At 41.6% G+C, this 17,494-nt stretch overlaps 1 protein-coding gene across 3 annotated transcripts in view; it reads left to right on the top strand.

Moving 5' to 3' along the window:
- The window catches only part of ABCC4 (ATP binding cassette subfamily C member 4 (PEL blood group)), a 213,141-nt gene that overhangs the window by 103,913 nt on the left and 91,734 nt on the right, over positions 1 to 17,494 (top strand). For 2 of the 3 annotated variants that reach the window (XM_065896166.1, XM_065896164.1), the window contains 5 exons: positions 2,852 to 3,061; positions 4,416 to 4,556; positions 5,377 to 5,414; positions 5,807 to 5,901; positions 7,613 to 7,759. In XM_065896166.1, the coding sequence (XP_065752238.1) occupies positions 2,852 to 3,061; positions 4,416 to 4,556; positions 5,377 to 5,414; positions 5,807 to 5,901; positions 7,613 to 7,759 (631 nt within the window). The remainder of the gene's footprint in view (positions 1 to 2,851; positions 3,062 to 4,415; positions 4,557 to 5,376; positions 5,415 to 5,806; positions 5,902 to 7,612; positions 7,760 to 17,494) is intronic. The other variant, XM_065896165.1, reaches the window with a different exon arrangement.

Genomic DNA, 17,494 nt, shown 5'->3' with positions numbered 1-17,494 from the left:
ACATGTTTTTATCCACCTGTTTGTTATACAGTTTGCCTAAAGAGCATCTTTCATTAATCCTAAAATGGGTAACCGAGCACCCCCAGTTAGAGATGCCCACTCTGCTGGTTTACCCAGTTGCTTTGTCTCAGTGCTCAGATCTTTTTATGTGTCTGATACGTGTGAGATCGTGTGCAGCAGGAGGACAAAGCCCTGCCTTCCCAGGGCTCCCATTCTTACGGGGACAGATGTGATGAAAGAGGGGGTGGGGCTGATATCCTGGCTTCCTCCCTGAGGAGCTGGTGCCTCTCCGGCCTGAGGGACATGCGGGCCATCCAGGCACCTGGGGGAGGGGGGTCCTAAGGAAGGAGCTGAGCTGGCAGGTTGGAGGAACGGCAGGAAGGCCAGCGTGTCTGAGGAGAGGGAGCGGGGGGGCCGTGGAGGGCACTGGCCTCTGAGCAATGGGCGGCGGGCCAGGAAGTGGGATGGAAGCCACTGGACGGTCCAGAGCAGGGGGGTGATGTGGTCTGAGGTGGGATTTAAAAGATTCCTCCAATGTTCGCTGGACGGGCAACAGCAGAAACAGAAGTCTTGGTATTGTTGAGAAGATTCTAGAGCTGCCATAACAAAGTACTGAAGACTAGGTGGCTTAAAACAACGGAAATGTATCTTCTCACTGTTCTGTAGGCTGCAAGTCCCAAATCAAGGTGCTGGCAGGGCCGTGCGCTCCCTGAAGGCTCTAGGGGAGAATCCTCCCTTCCAGCTTCTGGGGTTCACCGGCCTTCCTTGTGGTTCCTTGGCTTACAGCTGCAGGACTGTAGTCTCTGTCTCTGATGTCACATGGCCATTGTCCTCGTGTCTGTCTTAGGCTCTTCTCTTCTCATAAGGACATCAGTTGTATTGGATTTAAGGCATCCCTACTCCAGTATGACGCCGTCTTTCCTTCATTACGTGTGCAAAGAAGCTGTATCCAAATAAGGTCATGTTCAGAGGTGTCATGTTTAGGGCTTGAACATATCTTTTTTTGGGGGCCACCATTCATTGAATGCACAACAACTCACATGTTTGGGGGTTGAGTAGAGATTATTGAGAATTTTGCCGAGTTAGTGGTTGTTTTATGCTTCACTCCTTGTTTGCCTGTGTTCCTCAGCACTTCCATCGTGAACCCTTGTCTGTCCCAATAGGCCCTCGCTTATGAAATGAATTTCTGCCATAAGCAAGAGTATTAACATGCAGATCCTCTATTCCTCCCTAAATCGGGGACTCAGATTCTTCCAACTTGAGGATAATGAATTTCATATGCAGAGACACGATGCTAGTGTGGTAAAGCTCCAGCATTAGCAGTACCAGGAGCACAGAATCGGTGATTGTCAGTAACCTGGATGACCAGAATAACCAGTGTGTGGGTGTTTCAGGGCCCCCTTATTGCTTGTTCTGAGGAGACCACCCTCAGCTTTAGTACTGTCAGAACAAGCAGTTATCCGCTGGTGAGCACCCTTGGGTGAGTTGGGGTCCATCCTTACTGTTTGTCTGGTCCCTCTCTCACAGCAGTGAGGGGGTGACTGCCTCCCCGTCCCTTCAGAATTATCAACGTTTGGCTGCAGAGTAAAATTGCTTTCTTTGTACCACTAGTCATTTCCCTGTGCATCTTACAGATAACTAAGTAGAAAGTTGTAATTTCCTTAAAGAAGGTGTATGCGTTTTGCTTCCCAAGTGGAGCAAGACACAATATATCCTGAATAATTTTCTAGTTCTGCAGTGTCAGGTGGTACCCAAAGGCTCCACTGGGTTTCTCCCAGTGGCCCGCCTCAGGGGATAGGGTGAGAGGGGTATCAGCTGGGGTCCTGGCCCACCTTCTTCTTGCCTTCATCAGAGATGCCCTCCTTTGTTTAGTTTTTTTTTATTCTCTCGTTTTAAAATTAGTTTTATATATATATATATATATATATATGTATGTATGTATGTATAAACTTTTTATTTAATATTGGAGTATAGACAGTGAACAATGTTGTGATAGTTTCAGGCGCACAGCAGAGGGACTCAGCCATACTGCCTTAACCAGAGCTGCCCTCCTTTGTTTAGTTTTGCATCCTGGGATTTTCCATATTTTGTTTGCAACTGAATGAATCAGCTGTGTCTTTTTTTGTATGGTGAAAAAATAGAAATCTTCTGCACATTACTTTATATAACTTTGTAAGTGAGGGAAACTGTGCAATGATGTGTCACATGTGTTAAAAGAAAATTATTAGACTGGCTGTAGTCGAAGCAGTTGCCTGATTTGGAGAAGACTGGCTGCTTGTGATTGGTTGTTCATTCCTAAGTTCTTTCTCAGACTAAAGTGCATGGGTTCTGGCTCAAGTTTTCGCTTGTGGCGTGGGGTACCAAGGCATTAGAGCCATCCCAGTCTTAGGGCCTCCTTGTTTGGCTACTTTATCAGGTGGAATATTGAATTTTGTAACTTCTGTGTTTGTGGGGAGGTTGTAAAGACCATGAAGACGCCGCGACGCCGCTCATGGGTTCTGTCAGTTCCCATGTTGTCTAAACAGACTATACTGATACTCCCACCAACATCTGTGCTTTTTGCTTCCCTGAAAATGCCCATGAGAGTTACGTCAGTGGTCTGCATTTTAAATTCACGATCACACATTTCTTTCATATCCCCCAGTACCTAATGCAGGGTGTGGCAGAGAACAGAATGCTCAGTTCAGTTGAACTGAACTGGATTTGTTAACCAGAATTTCAGATCTAAGGATCATTTTTTTAACAAAAATCATACTTTAAGATTAATTTACTTCTCTTGATCAGTATTTACATTATATTAGTATTATCACATGCAAATGCATTCCTTTCAAATTCTTTATTGTTCTTTTAGGGAGAAATGGTGCAAAAGGGGACGTACACTGAGTTCCTGAAATCTGGGATAGATTTTGGTTCCATTTTAAAGAAGGAGAATGAGGAGACTGAGCCATCTACAGTTCCAGGATCTCCAGCTCTGAGGAATCGCACCTTTTCCGAGTCCTCGGTTTGGTCTCAACAGTCTTCCAGACCCTCGTTGAAAGATGCTGCTCCAGAGGACCAAGATGTGAGTTTGTCATCCTGCAAATGCGCTGGTCTGTCTGCTCTCGGTGGACTTGTGGACCATCAGTCTGCTCCGCTCTTGACATCTTCGTTTGTCCCAAAGTAGATCCTAAGTTGCCTAGGCCTTATTCCGTGGAATTGGTAGAATTAAAAGAGTATGCAGGGAGCAAGCCTGATTAGAGTTCTTTGGGTGTAAGGTCGAGAATCTTATGCACTCCAGTAGTGGGTCTACTGCTATGAATTCCAGGACGCATGTGATATTGACATTAGAGCTCTTCATGTTACCATAGTTAAAATCCTACTTGCTCTGGTAGACCCTGGCTTCCCTTGTTCATCCAGAGGCTTAATTTGAAGAAGCCCTCATACCCAGCCTGCTATGACTTACATTAAATCAGCTACTTTTCCTACATGTTGGAATGTTCTGGCAGTGCAAGTGACTGATGGTGGTATTTTTCCCCATTGTCAGATGGCCTGTGATAGGCCAAAGGTAGCATGTCCAAAGGACCTGACACATAGTAGACACTTTGGAGTTAGTTCTTGTCTGTCTTTCTTATCTTTCAAGACCGAGAACCACACCTTATCCACCTTGCATTTCCAGTGGCCAGCATAGAGCCCAGGACATCCATAGCCCATGTGACTCTATAATGTATTCTAAGTCCTCCAGACAGAAATGCAGAAATGCACTAGATCGCCCTTAGAAACATGCACAGGTGTTCCTCGATGTCCAATCCCTCACTATCCAAACCCGGGAGCCTGGATGATTCTGATAAGTATTCAGATTAGTCGCTCACATTCCAAACTCAGGAATCCCTCTCTGAAATTCAGGAACCAAACAGATTTGGATCATATGCTGTTCCCCTGCTATCCAAACTCACATGTCTCCAGCTCACAGTGTGAACTCAGTTTACTCTATTTAACTAATATTTTGAACCCACACTTTGTTTTATGTTTCTATAATTGAGTGACACAAATAAACTAGAGGAGTACTTTAGCTACGTAACATTTTGTATAATTATTTTGGAAAAAGCTTCTGCATTTATAGTTTAATCAGTTATGTTGTAAGGGGGCTATCAATCATGGTGTTCTAATTTAAGCAAAGGTCCCCAAGAACATTGTGCAAATGGTATTCCTTATCTCTAATAGATTCCGAGAAGTAGCATGGTTGGGTAAATGCATACATGGTTTGGCTAGATACTTCCACACCTTTCTCTGTAGGAGGTGGGCCATCTTGCACACTCCTATCAGCATATAAGTTGTGTCTCTTTCCCCACAGCTTTGCAGTGGAGGTCACTGTTGAATTCTAAAAATTTTAGGGTTCATTATTTATATTTTTGTCTCTCACTGCCTTTCCTTTCCAGACTGAGAATATACAGGTTACACTATCTGAGGAGAGCCGTTTGGAAGGAAAAGTTGGTTTTAAGGCCTACAAAAATTACTTCACAGCCGGTGCTCACTGGCTTATCATCCTTTTCCTTATTCCAGTAAACATCGCAGCTCAGGTAAGTAAGGACATTTATTTTGATTTGTGCCCTAAGGTTGACACTTATAATACTCTTTATGCTGTATTATTTATTTTTCTCTATTATTTTTTTTAATATGTGTATTAAGGGATTTATTTCAGAAAACTGACTCCATGAGATTGTGGGATCTAGCTGGGTGAATCTGAAATCAGAAAGGCAGGTGTGCGGGCTGGAACCCCAGGCAGGAGCTGACCCTGCAGTTTTGAGGCAGAATTTCTTCCTTCTCCAGGAAGCATCAGGTATTGCTCTTAAGGCCTTCGTCTGACTGGAGAAGGCCCATTCACACTGTTCAGGGCAATGTTCTTTACTTAAGTTCTGACGATAGATGTGAACCACATCTACAAAATACCTTAACAGCAATATCTAGATGAGAGTTTCATTGAGTCACTGGAGACTGGGCTAGCCAAGCTGACACAGAAAACTGACCATCACAGTACCTGTCAAGCTTTTTTCCTTTGAAAAATCCTGACATTTATACAATTATTAACTGTATTTTGCAGTCCACTAGGATTTGCACTGAAAAGCGTTAATATGTGCGGAGCAAAATAAGTGAGACTTACTGGGTGTTGTGTGTCCGTGACAGAGAGATTCTAGGAAAAATACGAAGTCTTTTAAAGATTTTAAAATGTCACATGCCCTTCCCTGACCTGTGGTTATCTGGGGTGTGGGGCTTGCCCCTGACCTGAGCTGGAAGGACCGTCTCCGTTCTCTGGAGCCTTTCCATCACCCATTCTAGTGAGCGGGGTTTTGAGGGGGTCAGTAATGTCAGTGTTTGAGTGATTGTTGTTTCCTGCTCCAGGTTGCCTACGTCCTTCAGGATTGGTGGCTTTCATACTGGTGAGTGATTCCTGGTCTGACCCAAAGTGCTAAAAAATCGACACGAATTCTCAGTTTCCCACACAGTCATGGGGGCGGGGGGGATGGGGCTTGTTTAGCCTCCTTGTCTGATCCGCACATAGTTTCCCTGAAGAAAAGTTAAAGTTCCTGCTGGTGGGTGCGACCCTCCCATGGTCTCTCCTGATGTCTGACCCTTAGCGGGTTCCTTACAGACAATTTTGAGAACTGTAAGTCATGATTCAAATCGAATTTTTATAAGGTAGACAGACACAGGGCCTTGTGAGCTGGGAACCATTTTCCAGCATAAAACATGACCCCTAAATCGAGGTTAATTTTTTTTTTTGTATTTACCTAATTCCATCTAATAATGTTTTTTCTTCCCTGTTCCATAGGGCGAATGAACAGAGTGCCCTGAATGTCACTGTTAATGGACAAGGAAATGTAACTGAAAAACTCGATTTATACCGGTACTTAGGAATTTACTCAGGTAAACTTGAATCATCTGGTCTATTATACGAGAGTCTGAGGTGCTTACAATGAGCCTGTGTGAGCAACTAGGGCTTCCAGGAGTAATTCAGTAATGTCTTAACAGATTAAGAGTCTGAGTCGCATTTATTCTGTGAATTAATTAGAATAATTATTTTTAAAATCTACTAGAAGAGAGAGGTTGAATGAAAACTCTTAATTTGCTCTGTACTGGATTTTGGAAGTTAAACCAGGATTGCACATTCAGAAAACCAGCCACTGGAAATATGTGGCTATTGTCTATTCTAATAGGTTGCTTTAGCTAAATCTTATATCATTATATGGATGGGCAAGAGGATTAGAAACGGATCCCCACCCTGTGGTTCGGATTGTTCCAATTCTTTCTGAATAAACCTTGGCTTTTATGGACCTTGGATGAAATCCTCTGGCAGCAAGGGCCCCCAAATAAAAGCATTATTCCCTTGTAGGTATGCAAAACTCCCCTTCGCCGCATTGCTCATCTCTTGGGCTTCACTAATTACTTAAGAGAGAAGCTAAGCAGGGAGAAATCCAGTGTCTGGGAATTAGGATTCCGAGTCTTTCTTACCTTGAGATCACAATGTTATCGTGTCCACAACTGTGCGATTAATTTAACTTCTGGCTTGCCGGGCTAATATTAACATGGCTGTCTGTTTTCACAAGAGTGCCTAGAATATATGTAGCTTTTAAAAGGAAATCCTCATCTAAAATTTTAAATATTCCCACAGGAAATACTCACGCAAGCCTTCTGCAAAGATAGAGTGAGTTATCTTTGTAAGAACGTACTCACTGAAATTTTGTGTGTATTTCGTTGATCTCTTGCTAAGAAATCTAAGTCCATTAGCTGTTTACCTTCTCAGTTGGTGGACTGTGAGGGCTTAAAGGAAGGAGGAAGGGATTTTGTTATACATTCATATAGGATGGTGGGCTAAGGAAAGTGCCTATTGATGGAATCCAGGAATTTGAGCGGTTTTCAGGGTTTAAATAAGTGTTGTGTCATCTAAAGGGAAAAAAGTACTTGATGGAATATTTATTACAGAAGTTATTCTATTTAGCATTGTGAGTTCAAAAGATCTTAGGGGAGGGTATTATAATTTCTATGTGCATAGTAAGTACTCATATCACTAACAAAACGGAATTTAAATGATGATTATTTATAATTTGTATTTTTCTTACAATTCAGTTAGTTAGAATTAGATTTTCTGCTTGAAAATTAATGTGGTATTGTCATATTCTTTAAAGATACTTGGGCTTTGTCTACAAGGAAATGGTAGTAAATCATTTCTCCTGTTACCTGTTAATTCACATGCTCTTACCAAAGCATATCACAATATTAGATTGAGACATGTTGTAATTAGTAAGATTTCAAATGCGAAGAAGGGACCATCAACTACTTTTTAAAATTATCTTTCTTCTGAGCTTTTAGTAGAATGTATAATTGAATTAGGAAATCCTTGAATGAAATTTTATTTTACACTTGATGTTTTGCCCCATGAGGTTTCTGTTTAATGAGAGGAATACCATGATTTTTATATTCTTTTTAAATGTACCTTGTGAATGCATTAAACTCTGTCAGAATCCAGATGCTTAATGGAATAAAGTATTTACATAATATCTTTATAAGCTGTGTGGCATGGTTTAGCATCCTTGAAGAAAAGGCAGAGATCTTGTGCTGAGTGGTTTCTCTATTTCAGGGTTAACTGTATCTGCCGTCCTTTTTGGCATCGCCAGATCCCTGTTGGTTTTCTACGTCCTTGTTAGTTCTTCACAAACTTTGCACAACCAAATGTTCGAGTCCATTTTGAGAGCTCCAGTACTGTTCTTTGATAGAAACCCAACAGGTAAGTCAGACACCCAAGTTTCTCAGTAAATATGTCTTGTTATCACACTTAATGCCTGATTACGTTTGATATTTGAGATGCTTGGAAGAAAATCACTGCATGTTGATCCATTTTCTACAAAAAGCTTTGCTGCTATTTTTCGCCTACGAGAGGATGGATATCTGAATATAGAGGCATATAAGCTTTTATTCCAGTTTATGTGTGTGTGGAAAGATAAGTGTATGCTCACTTTGCAGAATGATTTAGGAACCGATTTGTTGTGTGGCAAATGAAACACCCTACATTTGATGCAAATATATTTAAATATTTTTGGCTAGTTGCTAAAATATTGGCTGTGTTATATTCTGTTAAGGTAGCTTGTCTGCTAGAACCTTCTTATAATGAATCTCTACACGACAGGCTGTGTGTTTCTTTCTTTCATTTCCCATCTGCTTGTGGAATCACAGAGCTCTGGCATGTGCCGTGACTATGAGGTTTACCTAGAATGGTAATGAAAAATTAATTAAAACCCAAGATTAGTGAAATGTAAACATCCTTTTCAATAAAATTAACTGTGTAATTTACATTGGACTTTTGGTGACATGTAAGAGGCTCTGTGGTACATAGCAGGTGGAGCTTCAGTAGTAAGTTTCTGGATATGAGTGTCCCTGGAGGTTTATCGGCAGTTGCTTCCTCCACCCTCAGGCCTTTGACCTGTCTTGCTCCTGACCTGGGCTCCTATGAAGAGTTAGTTTATCAGCATACATGCCCTCTCTGTTCACTTGGTTCGACTTGTGGTGAGGCCCAGGGTGGCTTTGTTTTTGCAGGCAATGATTGACAGTACCTTTCAAGGCAGGGATGTGGGCTGGAGGGAGGACAGGAGTAGCCTTGGCCTGGCCATCAGCTAGCCAGGTGACCAAGGCCAAAGCAGATACATACTGCTGAGCAGGCGAATCTCAAGGCAGGATGTTGTCTGCCTTGCTGTAAACGTATGGACTCTGGAGCCAGCTGCCTGGGTTCAGTTCCGGTGCTAGTTACTAATAGTAACAGTCCGTTAACGTGATACTAATATTTATGTGTTGGTTATTTAATTTCTCTGAGTCTCAGTTTTATCTGTAAAATGGGGGTGCTATTCACACACTTATTAATATAGTGATACTGTTAGAATTAATTAGGTTAATACATTCACAGCGCTTAGCATACGGTCAGTGCCTAATGAACCTTAGTGACTGTGAATACATGGTATCTGGGAACATCCCCTCCTGTGAAATGGGAACACCTGCTGCCCCTCCTGTTTCACAAGACTGTCGTGAGGATTCAGGAAGACTGTGCAGGGCGGCATGTCGTGCAGATTTATTCAGCACGTGTTGTTTAGTCCAGGCACCGTGCAGGGCACAGGACGGTAAACGGCAGAGGCCCGCACAGATCTCGTCTTCTTATGTCATCATAATGCAAAAGTGATTGGAGGATTTTGTGCTATTATGGCTGTGAAGTCCCTCCACTTTGTCAGTTAATGTGAAAACTACAGCCATAAAGTTGGGAGCAGTAAGTGGGACTGGATGTCTGTTATCACAGCCTCTGAGTGCTGGTGACCACAGTTAACCAGGCTCTTCATGTTCAAGACCTGTAGGCTTCCTCAGACGCTGGTTTATTTGTTATTCAAGGATTTGGGACCACGTTTAAATCTTTGAGGTCGCTAATCTTAGAGCAGCCAGCACACCAGTGTTATCTTGCCCCTCCCCCTCCTGTATCTATTAGCAGGACTTCATTCCTTCAAGAAAAGAGAAGCCCAAATAAGTACTACAAACATAGGCCTAGTTTGCCCAAAAGGTTTAGGGGCCAAGAATTATTTATTTACTCTTTTAGTGGAAGATGAAAACTTTTTCTAATTAAAAATTTTAAGTGATCGAATTTACTTTTCTGTTTGGATAAAAACTTTGTACTTTTTACAGTTGGAAAAAGTACAGATTCTTACATGGGTAAGAATTATGCCTCTTGGTTGACAATAATATTGATGGTGTATAACCTAATAATTATATAATATTTTAAAAAATTCCCCTCTACAGTAGAGAGATGGACATGCTTGACTTTTAAGTTGCATTAAATATCTGCATTTAATGCATCCAAGTTCCCAGCATAAAGTTGTGGCCTCTGAGTTCCAGAGTGTGTTCTCCAGGTAGCATGGAGCGATCAGGAAGCATATCCTTCCATTGTCAGAGCACACTCTCTGGGAGACCCCAGGGGTGAGTAAGTTTCCTGTGAGTTCAGGATCCTGACAGCCTCCCAGAGTTAGAAAAGGGAGGGAGAGGAAGGACTTTGGCCGGTGTGTAGAGTTGGCATGGTGACTGATGGAAGCTGGAAACTCCAGGCAGAGGCCCATCGGATCTGCCCCATCCCCAGTCTGGCTGGGATTTGCAAGCAGTTCGCCAGAGTTCCCTTCTTTATACTTGTCTCCAGTGCCCACTTGTGCCAGTAGATTCTCAGTGACCCTGACCTGGATTGTCACTATGCCTTTTATACATTCATCCATTGGTGGGAATGTTCCAGATGTCCTGTCTCCCTTCTCGTGCTTCATCTCAGATCCTCGTGAACTTTGTTAGACACTCGGGCGCTCTGCACTTATGCTAAGAACCAGGCCTCCAGGGGAAGTTCCTGAAACACGGGTTGTCCTACCAAAGTCCCAAGTTCACGTACTTGTATTTTAAGAAGAAGGGCAGAGTCAACCTGGCAAGTGTGCGGTTCTTCTGTATAGCATAGTTTCTCTGCCTGCAGTTGAACATTCCAGGAAGCCGATTTTAAAGAGGGTTCCATCCCTCTAAGCTCCAGTGGCTATGTTACTCTCCATTTTGAATCCTTGTATTGGGTGCATGAAGTTTACTTAGTTTGTTTATATAATTCGATACCTTATTGCCTACTGGTCTTTCATAATCTGTTCCTTAGAATGGCAAAAGCAGTGTTTCTTTTTTCTCTTTTCTTCTTACCTTCCCATTATCTCACCGATCTCTCAGCTATGCTTTCTTCCTTTGATGTATTTTAGTAATGGTGTTATGTGTGTCTATTGAAGTGCCACACATTTCTAGGGGCCCCGACATTTCTTACGTGATTTGATTGCAACTGGATTTGAATGGTACAGTGCCTTTGCAGATGTGGGCTGTGTCCCTGCGCTATTTGCTGCGTCCACCTCTTCCTAGCCAATCTTTGTCTTTTATCACCGAAGCTGCGTTTCACTTGTATCAGATCTTCATACACAGGTAATGAAAATCTCAGGTCAACAGTAAATCAGTTAGAAATTTAGAGATCATTACTATTTTGAATCCAAATTGTGTTTCCGTTGAACAGGCAGGTTTTATTTTCTACATCTGGCACAAGAGGGCAGCATGATCTACATTATTTCAGAGATATAATGTAAGGGGCACGTTATTACAAAATCTGCTTTTTTTGTATTAAAGATTTCTTGGAAATTCCATTTTTATGTCTTGAGTCTTTGTATTTTGTAGTATTGATACAGAATTTTAAAAACACTGTTGTGGTTTATTATGTGTGAAACAGTAAACTCTTGTTGTCCTGAAATATCTAGCATTTCAAACAAGGTATTTAGATCTCTTTTTTTTTTTTTTTTAATAACAAGTTTGGTTGGTTTTTTTTTTGGGGGGGGCTGCGCAGGGCGGCATGCAGGATCTTAGTTCCCCTACCAGGGATCGAACCTGCCCTCCTAGCAGTGGAAGCACGGAGTCTTAACCAGTGGACTGCCAGGGATTTCTTAGTTTATGTGTTGTACCCTAGTAACTGGAATAGACTGCTGCCGACTTTTTTTTTTTTTTTTTTTTTTGGCTGCTTTGGTTGCTGCGCGCCGGCTTTCTTTAGTTGCGGCGAGCAGGGGCTATTCTTAGTCGTGGTGCGCAGGCTTCTCATTGCGGTGGCTTCTCCTGTTGCGGAACATGGGCTCCAAGTGAGCCGGCTTCAGTAGTTGTGGCACGCCGGCTCTAGAGCGCAGGCTCAGTAGTTGTGGTGCACGGGCTTAGCTGCTCTGTGGCAGGTGGGATGGGATCTTCCCGGACCAGGGATCGAACCCGCGTCGCCTGCATTGGCAGGTGGATTCTTAACCACTGCACCACCCGGGAAGCCCCGCTGCTGACGTCTTGACTGGATATATTTTAATTCCTGAAGGGTAGAATATGGTCAGTTGTAGGACCTGAGTCAAGCATGAGTTTTGTAAGAAACATGACCACACAGTTTCTTCCATTTTCATCCATGCCATCAGAGTCAGCAGAAATATTTTATTCTTATCAAGTGTCTAGAATTTCACCCTTTGTTTTGGAGAAAAGATGAGAAGATAGTTGTCCTGCTTTTTCATGCCTAATCCTTGTGACAAAACACTTGGCTGAGTGCTTGGAGTGTAATGGATTCCGGATAAATAATTGTTTATTTTCTGTCAGTTTGTTAATTTGGCTCTAAGAAACTGTGCCACCGGCGTTGCTAGATGTTGTATTTCTTCTTTTACGGAAACGAAGTTAATTGGATTGTGGCCAGTATGTTCATTTCACGCGACTTATTTTTCTGCAGTGTGCGCACATGTGTTAGTTCACTTATTTATGCATTCAGTGTAAAAAGAAAGGTACAAATGTATATCTTTAGTTTTTCTTTACAGATCAAGTTAAGTTAGAGCTAACGCATTATCAAAAGAGAAAAAGTACTAATTTCTTTTGTTCTTTTTATTCTTCTGGTAGCACTACAGTTTAAGAGAAGACATATTCTTTTATCTTCTGTAATCAGAACTCTAGAATTGCCCTAAGGATTAATATTTCCAACTTGACTGAGTGCGAAATGAGGCTCTGCAGATTTCACGCATGTAAAATACCCCGAATTAGGATGTGCATCATGTAGGAATTGAGGGTTGGAGCGAGGAGGAGGCTAGTGGACGTTTGAACTACTGCCGTTTCTTTAACCTGGAAAGGGAGTCCTTAGCCTCCACTACAAGTTGCTAATGAACTTGTGAAGAAGTGAAAAGTGATTTGAAAGCAACGTGGTGAGCTTTTTGTACTATCAGAATAACCCTCTTGCTCTAGTATTTATAAAATCGGTTGTCAACAGACCACTGCCTTGCTAGAAAAAAGAGTCATCCGTAGGGAAGAATAATAATTGCAGGGAAACCTGTCTGTCTATTCAGTTCAAATGACCACTGAGGTTAGTGCTAAATGCATATTTTTAACAAGTATAATATTTCAGAACTGTCAAAATTACCTTGATGATAATAGGCCTGTTAAATTATAGCTCTATAAGTTAGGAGGTAAGATGGCTTTGCTTACCACACAGTAATCTATGCCTGTTCACACAAGTGATTCTGCTGAGCAGGTAGCATGTTAGAACAAGAAATACTGGTCCTGAAACCTCTGATTTATGGTAGGTGTTGTTTTGACACAGCATCATTCAGACGATTTACAAGGCAAGGCTTCGTGTTAAAATATTTCACCAGTGTCATCATTCGTCACCGACATAAATATTCAGTAGTGATGCTGGAAAATTGGTAATACGCCCATTCATGCCAAATCACTTGCTATGTTTCCTTTCAAGTGAGATCTGTTGTGGATATGGTTAAAAGAAACTATGATTTTTCTTCCTTGAGAGCAGATGAGCTGTAAGTAATTGAGAATAAGAATAACAACTATCCTGACAGCTTTCATGTACTCATCTTGCCTAGGTTGCTTTTAATTCTGGCTTAAGTCCTACAGCCTCACACCCCCCCCCCCCCCCCCCCCGCCTTTGTTTTTCTTCCCTTTCTTTGCTTAGTGCACATTGTAGAGAACATATTTATATGTACATTAGTTAAAGAGGCTTTTTGTGTTCAAAGGAAGAAGTTAGTCATCATCTGAAAAGCTTTGTTGCAAAACTAAAACACACATTTCCCCTTTCATTTTTCCTTGTTAAAAATAACAAATGCAAGTGACTATAATGGGAATAACACAAAAGATTTCATCAATCATAATGATTCTCAATGGCCACATAAATATTACTTTTTCAGGTTTCAATTAAACAGCTAATAGTTTGAAGTAGGTGTGGTAATTAAATCCTGTTGGGTTGTGACATATTAAAAATAATGTTTTTCACATAACAATGGTTATATGTACTTAAAGTCTTATCAGGGTGATATTAAGTCACATTTTATGGGTGTTGTGCGTTTACTGCTAATAGTATCATAGAAGCCTTTGTTACGAGTTTAAATAGTTACATATATTTGATTACCATTGTTATTTTGTCAGTAATCTCTATAAAGGTGATTATTATAGCACTTGTCTACACCTGGTAAATATTGCAACATTTTGGTGTACATTTTAAATCTATTAGAATGTTCTGATTACTCTTTATCCATTTTTTTTCTCTGTTAATGATCATACATGGAAATACGGACAATTTAGTAACAGAGAAAGCACTGTCGTTCTCCAATAAAATGTTAAAAAGATACGATTTGAGAAGCTTGTACCTTGTTCAATGTGCTAATGGTACTGTCTCCGGAAATTGTTAAGGATGACATTTTTCTTGATTGCATTTAAAACTTTTCCGATATCATAGGATATAGAAGTTCTCCACTTCATTTTAATATGTGTTGTCTCAACCTTCAGCTTAATTGGAGCCAGGCAGTCTTTGGTACCCAGGACTTCACTGCTGTATTCCAGTTTCTGGTCTTAGTGTGCTCAGTAATTTGGCATTATTTTATGGGACGTATGAATTATAGTACAGTTAGCCCTTGGTATCTCCTCGAGTGGTTTGTTACAGGACCCCTGTAGATACCAAAGTCTGAGTAAGCTCAATGTCCCTAATACAACCTATGCGCATCCTCCCATATACTTTAAATCCCTGCTAGATTACTTATACTTTTACTTATATAAGTAAATTCAAGTTTTGCTTTTTGGAGCTTTCTGGGATTTTTTTCAAATATTTTTGATCCATGGTTGGTTGAATCCAAGGATGTGGAACCCATGGATGGGAAGGCCCAAGTGTAAGTTTAATTCAAATACTGTTATTTAACAACACCTGCCTCCCCGGACACACACACACACACACACACACACACACACACACACACACACACAGACACACACACACACAGACACACAGACACACAGACACACACACACACACACACACACACACACACAGACACACACAGACACACACACACACACACACACACACACAGACACACACACAGACACACACACACACACACACACACACAGACACACACACAGACACACACACAGACACACACACAGACACACACACACACACACACACACACACAGACACACACACACAGACACACAGACACACAGACACACACACACACACACACACACACACACACACAGACACACACAGACACACACACACACACACACACACACACAGACACACACACAGACACACACACACACACACACACACACAGACACACACACAGACACACACACACACACACAGACACACACACACACACACACACACAGACACACACACACACACACACAGACACACACACACACACACACACAGACACACACACACACACAGACACACACACAGACACACAGACACACACACACACACAGACACACACACAGACACACACACACACACACACACACAGACACACACACACACACACAGACACACACACACAGACACACACACACACACACACAGACACACACACACACACACAGACACACACACAGACACACACACACACACACACAGACACACACACACAGACACACACACACAGACACACACACACACACACACACACACAGACACACACACACACACACACACACAGACACACACACACACACACACAGACACACACACACACACAGACACACACACACACACACAGACACACAGACACACACACACAGACACACAGACACACACACACACACACACAGACACACACACACACACAGACACACACACACACACACACACACAGACACACACACACACACAGACACACACACACACACACAGACACACACAATTACTTCAACCTTGTAGCTGTTTGTGACAGTCAGAAAATACATCAAAGTAGTTTTATGACACAGTTCATTGCTTTTGTACAGCTATTTCAAGAGAAACTGGAATAGTTCTTCGAGGTCGGATTCAACAACAATAAACATTAAGTATATCAATTTCCTGGATTGAAAATTCCATATGGTTTTGCTTTACGGCCAAGTCTTTCCCCTCAAAGATTTGATTTCAAAGCTCTCCTATGACACCATGGGGCGAAGTTTGATTTTCATTTTCTAACTGGAGCCTTCATCTTCTGTTACCATTTCTTCCCTGCCTCCCCTTTATTTTAAACATTATTATTATTTTGCCATGAAGAGAATGGAAAAAAATCCAAATATTAATAACATTGAGCCAGCAATGTTTTATTTCACATAAAGTTATGTTTTAGTTAATTAATTAATTTATTTTAAGAATATTTATTTATTGGGCTGCGCCGGTCTTAGTTGCGGCGTGTGGGATCTTCTCTGCCGTGTGCGGGATCTTCGTTGAGGCGTGTGAGCTCTTAGGCCTCTTAGTTGTGGCATGTCGGGTCTAGTTCCCTGACCAGGGATCGAACCCGGGCCCCCTGCATTGGGAGCCTGGAGTCTTAGCCCCTGGACCGCCGGGGAAGCCCCCATAAAGTTATGTTTTTAATCTCTTATAGTACTTTTCACAAGTACAAGTAAATTATAATTTAGGTAATTATGTATTGACTGCCTGTCTCCTCTGTTAGCCTTGTGCTCTCTACCCTCCTAGAGTATATCTGTGGTGTTACTGTGAAAGCCTCCAAATCAGGATTGGGCAACTGTAGCTGCTTAGTAAGTATTTGTTGACTGGATAGAAGAAAGGGTGTTCAGGAGTGTATTTGAATCTCTCCATGCCATGATCTCGAAGAACAATGGAAGTTTACAGTCTTGAAAGAACACTTGGTGTTTATATTACATTGAATTCTTCCTTATAGTTTATTTTCAAAAGTAGAATTTGTAATAGATTACTTATGGTGGACTTTGTTTTTGGTATTTGATGGCATGAAGAAAAAAACCACCCATATTTGTTCTTTGGAAGCTGCGGCTCATAGAACCAGACTATGCAAGGTTCCAAGTTCTCCTAATGCCAGTCAGTCAAGGAAATGAAACTGTCGAACACCTAATACGTTTCCCTGTGGTTTAGTTGTGCATTGAAGACGAATCTTGGCACTTAAGAGGGTTAAATATTTGATACCTGGTAGTTTTACCTTATAAACTGCAGTCCCTTAAGAAGTAAAGAGGGGGAATTCAACCATTTTAAAATGTCAGTAGACATTAGTAAACTGTTATTAGACAGGGAGCTCAGATGTAGGTGGAGATGTTGCAGCGTTCCTGCTCCGCTAGAACACAGCTTTGGAAGAACTGTCACTTCACTTTTAACTGGGGCTTTTTTACTCATCAAAATGACCATTTATAGGTCATTTACTGGTTGTCAGTTGTGGTCCCAAGCATTGGAGCAAAAAGTCCTGTCTTCAAGGCGTTGTCAAATTTAAAAAATTGCCAACAGTGGATTATTTATTATTATTTTTTTAATCTAGTGTTAATATTCTACAATTCAATATAGAAAAGATACAGATTCAGAGGCCTGTGGGCTCTTAGTTGTAGCATGTGGGATCGTAGTTCCCCGATCAGGGATCGAACCCATGCCCCCCTGCATTGGGAGCATGGAGTCTTAACC

The sequence above is a fragment of the Phocoena phocoena genome, chromosome 18 (genome assembly GCF_963924675.1).
Source record: "Phocoena phocoena chromosome 18, mPhoPho1.1, whole genome shotgun sequence".
NCBI lineage: Eukaryota > Metazoa > Chordata > Mammalia > Artiodactyla > Phocoenidae > Phocoena > Phocoena phocoena.
The sequence above is the reverse complement of the archived record's forward strand: the minus strand, read 5'-3'. Positions and strand labels throughout refer to the sequence as shown.